The sequence below is a fragment of the Penicillium arizonense genome (genome assembly GCF_001773325.1).
Source record: "Penicillium arizonense strain CBS 141311 chromosome Unknown PENARI_contig177, whole genome shotgun sequence".
In the NCBI taxonomy this organism is placed as follows: Eukaryota; Fungi; Ascomycota; class Eurotiomycetes; order Eurotiales; family Aspergillaceae; genus Penicillium; species Penicillium arizonense.
In genome coordinates, this window is record NW_019173454.1 from 93 (window position 1) to 4961 (window position 4869).

General features: G+C 49.6%; 1 protein-coding gene across 1 annotated transcript; it reads left to right on the forward strand.

Annotated features, from left to right (window-relative positions):
- Positions 1–228: 228 nt before the first annotated feature.
- Positions 229–1778, forward strand: PENARI_c177G01710 (uncharacterized protein; the record flags this gene model as incomplete). Its single annotated transcript, XM_022638088.1, has 4 exons — positions 229–300; positions 392–569; positions 626–1204; positions 1246–1778. The coding sequence occupies 4 exons, from the start codon at positions 229–231 to the stop codon at positions 1776–1778; spliced, it is 1362 nt and encodes a 453-aa protein (XP_022482055.1).
- Positions 1779–4869: the final 3091 nt, after the last annotated feature.

Genomic DNA, 4869 nt, shown 5'->3' on the forward strand with positions numbered 1-4869 from the left:
CAACATCAAACATCAACATCAAACATCAACATCAAACATCAACATCAAACATCAACATCAAACATCAACACATCAACACATCAACACATCAACACATCAACACATCAACACATCAACATCAAACATCAACACATCAACACATCAACTCTCAACTCTCAACAGATCAACTCTCAACTCTCAACACATCAAAACACCAACACTTCAACACTCTCACCAATTCTCACCAACATGTTTGCTCTACGCCTGAATGAAGGGTGTCAATTTCACTACGCGAAAGGACTATCGGACCGCAAACCATCAGTGCAGAACATTTGGGAACCTCCCCTTTGATAAAAATGACACTTTCGTTGTTATATAATGTTGGCCATTGAATTTGGGACGATCTATCTAGGGCTCATTCTATCTGTCCAATGATGATCCTTCGGAAAAAGAAACAGACTATGAGGAGGTTGGGCAGGTCTTTGCTTCTTCGAATACTGTTGAATATCGAATACTGGTCTCTAACACCACGAAGAGGTGCCTGCACATTGCTAGAGGGCTTGTTAACGCAGCAATCCCCTGCAAAGCACGTTTGTTGACGCAGAGCTCGTCCTGCGAAGCACCTTCTTACACTCGCGGGGCTCAGGGCAGCGAGGGAGCACATTTTTACAGTCACAGGGCTCATTGGCTGTGAGGGAGCACATTTTTACAGTCACAGGGCTCATTGGCTGTGAGGGAGCGCAAATCTTACATCGCTGGGCTCGTGGCAGCGACAGCCGTGGTCACGGAAGGTCTGGAGTACTTGGTTTCGCAGAGCCCATCCTGCGAAGCACACTTGTTGACGCAGAGCCCATCCTGCGAAGCACACTTGATCACGCAGAGCCCATCCTGCGAAGCACACTTGATCACGCAGAGCCCATCCTGCGAAGCACACTTGTTGACGCAGAGCCCATCCTGCGAAGCACACTTGATCACGCAGAGCCCATCCTGCGAGGCACACTTGATCACGCAGAGCCCATCCTGCGAAGCACACTTGATCACGCAGAGCCCATCCTGCGAAGCACACTTGATCACGCAGAGCCCATCCTGCGAAGCACACTTGTTGACGCAGAGCCCATCCTGCGGAGACTCTTGTTGTCGCAGATGTCCCTGCGGAGACTCTTGGTGTCGCAGATGTCCCTGCGAGGCGCTTTGTTGACACAGGACCTAGGCTGCGGAGAACTTGGTAATGCAGCGGTCTCCTGCGGGTCTCACTTGTCATCACAGCGCCCCCCTGCGAGGTAGTCTTGTTTTCGCAGCACCCCCCTGCGAGGATTATTGTTCACGCAGACCTATCCTGCGAGGTAGTCTTGTTTTCGCAGCACCTCCCTGCGAGGATTATTGTTAACGCAGACCTATCCTGCGAGGTAGTCTTGTTTTCGCAGCACCCCCCTGCGAGGATTGTTGTTAACGCAGACCTATCCTGCGAGGTAGCCTTGTTGACGCAGCACCTCCCTGCGAGGATTATTGTTAACGCAGACCTATCCTGCGAGGTAGTCTTGTTTTCGCAGCACCTCCCTGCGAGGATTATTGTTAACGCAGACCTATCCTGCGAGGTAGTCTTGTTTTCGCAGCACCTCCCTGCGAGGATTGTTGTTCACGCAGACCTATCCTGCGAAGCACCTTTTTACGCTCGCGGGGCTCATGGCAGCGAGGGAGCACAGTCTTACATCGCTGGGCTCGTGGCAGCGACAGCCGTGGTCACGGAAACTCTCGAGCCCGCAGGCAAGAGATGGACACTACGATGCATCAAAGTGTGAGGATCAAAGTGTGAGGACCGAAGTCCTGAGTTTTTTGGGCTGGGAATCCGGCCCCTTTTATAACTTTTGGTCAAGTCTCTACCATGGAACCATTGCGCCGAGGGTAGAGAGATCACTGTCCTTTGGTTGGCGTTGAAGCAAGTCGAACGACGTTGAAATGGTGTTTGGAGGATTTGTGGCCTATAGACTGAAGTTTCGACCTGGGATCATTTTTCTCAAATCTTGCGTTGAGTATGGTGAACCACTTTCATCAACTGTTGAAAGAAAGCAACGCCGCAAAAATGCGATTCCTACATATTGTTGAGCTTGCAATTAAATCGCTCAAGGCGGTGGCACTCTACATCTTCCTGTTTTAGCCACGGTCACCTTCTCTTTCATGAGGGGTGAAGTGCTTCAACAGATGCCAAAATAATAGGTTGGAACTTTTCTGGCTGACAGAAACGCTGGACTGTGCCTGCGGTTGGCTGGAGGATCCTTTGGTCTCGCTCGAATCAGTCCTGTTCATCCTTGGCCCCGCGCCGCTGAATGTTGTTTCTTCCTTGTCTACTCGCAGCCAGCTAATGTTGCTTTTACTAGAATCTCTACTCCCTTACCGCACAGATATTGACATACTCTCAAGCTCAGGATGAGGATTGTCCTTCTTTGGAGGGCATAAACAAAGCCCAGAGCTTATTGGAAAGTTTCCATAGGAAACCGAGCCTAGGACAACCATGTGAAATGTGCAACCAGGCCTACGAGCTAGGTTCGCGTGATCGCCACCCCCTCGCAAGATTGCAACGCTACTATCACATTGATGAGACTCTGGATACAAATAGCGCCCGACGGACCAATCAAACACAATGCGCGAATTTAGACAGACGCAGGTACGGTACTGCGATGCAGATCCCAGCGACGACCCACGGGACACTAGTTCAAGGAGGTTCTATTTATGGCCCGGAGAAGAAGTGAAGGATTTGCAAAGGTCCAGACCGATCCACAAGCCCAAACTTGACGGCCTCAGTGTCTGATGGAAAAGGACTTTGTTGCGTAGAGGGTACGGCCGAGGTACGGTCCAGGCGGGTGAGGTATTTGGAATATCGCGCGGAATTCTGGCAACAGAATGGTAGGCTAAATCCCGATCCGTGGTTATGCTTTCCTGGTTCCTGTCACAGGAGAATAATTCTCCTGTCAAGTGGCAAGTTGCTCCTTGTCTATCAGGTCTGTCGAACGTTCTAGAAGCTATGTCTTCTGTCCTGCATAAAGCTTCGCGTAAGAGAATACTCTCGTTGAATCCGACACAACCCCATCATCAACCCCATTCAATAACCAGTCCGATATGTCTAGCAGAGAGCTTGTAGAAACTATGCCAATCATGGACAGAATGAGCTAACGTAAAAATATCTCCGGGTTTTGCACCAAAACCAAGAACCGATTGGCTCCCGGATATGCATTGACGCTGTGGGTCGGCCCTCCTGCGGCCCCGAACTTTATTGCAATCGCCCTCCGCATTTTCAGACTCCAGCGACAGAGAATGTTTCTAGTACCGCGCTGGTCCAATGTCCTGTACATGAGCAGGTTGAGACTGTGGTGATTCTATGCCAATTCTCCGGACTTCTCTTTTACGCTGTAGGACTTAATCACGAGCAGCATAGAAAGCACGTGGAGCAGGAATTTGTAGATAAGCTTTTCTCGTCGATCATTCATGACAGCCGCATTCTCTCACCGTGTGACCGTTTCCATGGTTCATCGAAGTTCTATTTCAGGGTTCAGTGATTGATCGACGATCCCGGTCAGGTTCCACGGTCTTTGGGATAACATTTCTCAAACCATGGCCTTGTAACTTTCTCGGTATTGTTGTAATTCCAGAGAATGATGCTTGTTTATATTTTGAAAGTAGCTGAATTCATACATACAATCACTGAGATATTCATCATGCTGCGTCTTGATTGTTCAGCTGCCACATCCTCCGTTTGTAGCATCATCCAACAACACTAATTCATCGAGATAGTTACTATGGTTGTTCGGCGATCACAATGTAGCGCGCATGCCAGCGAACTGCTGATAGCATGGACGTTCCGCGCATCGGTATCTCATCTTCCTGGCTGCAGAGACACGATGTACGTAGTGCCAAATCTGCGATGACGATCGCGTTTCTTTACGCCGTGACGGACGGAGTAATGACATCGCGCGGCCTATGATTGATGATCAGCTTGTAACAAACGTTGGAAGAAGGTCAGCTCATACCTCGTCTCCAGCCTTCCGTCTTGGTTGATTCACTGCTGTCGATATGGCTAGGCTCGGCTGTTAAGATTGTTTGAAACCACTTTTCAATATTGCTTTGCGCAGGCCTTTTATTAGGGAGGGTTGCCAATGAACCCCTGCGGCCAACCGAGCGACGAACAGTTCCTGCTCGGTTTCGATTGCCTGAATGCTTAGGCGATGTGGCACCAGAGCGACGTTGCTTGCGCAAGATATGGTACATTTTCCCTCGTAGAGACTCAACGCTTCGGTCCACCTGATATTGTTCATAATATGCGTCGGAGCGGGCTTTCCACGACAGCGCCCGATGGGCATCCAGCCAGGAGAGAAGGTTCTTCTCTTCCCATTCCGACCAGACTACCTCGCTTTGAGGAGGCATAGCGCTTGCATGAACTAACAGGAACCAGAGAGACCTTTTCAGCAATGGCACGACTTGAACTCCACATGGATGGGAAAGGTGAGCCTAAATCCCCTCCCGGTCCCAGTAAAAGCTGAGATAGTACCCTTGGTTCATCTGAAATTTTCTGAAGGCTTGTGGCATGATCATGGACCACTCTGGACAGTCGCTTCGGTCAGTCTGAGTTGTACTCTATCGACTACGTATTTCAGAATCCCCCGGACTCCCAGCGCCCGAACACATTCATAGTTACAAGAACGACCACCCTTCAGTTTAGTACTTCTCAATATCTCGAACACAATGACTGTCTGTGGAAATGAACGTAGCAATGAGTTCTTAAACCGAGCCCCACCGGGTACTAAGGTAACATGAAACAGACTTCAGAGGCAAAAACTTTGCCTTCTGACGAAGTCCCTTCCTCTAAATTTGAATGACTTTCGTGCCTGATTGGCTAAA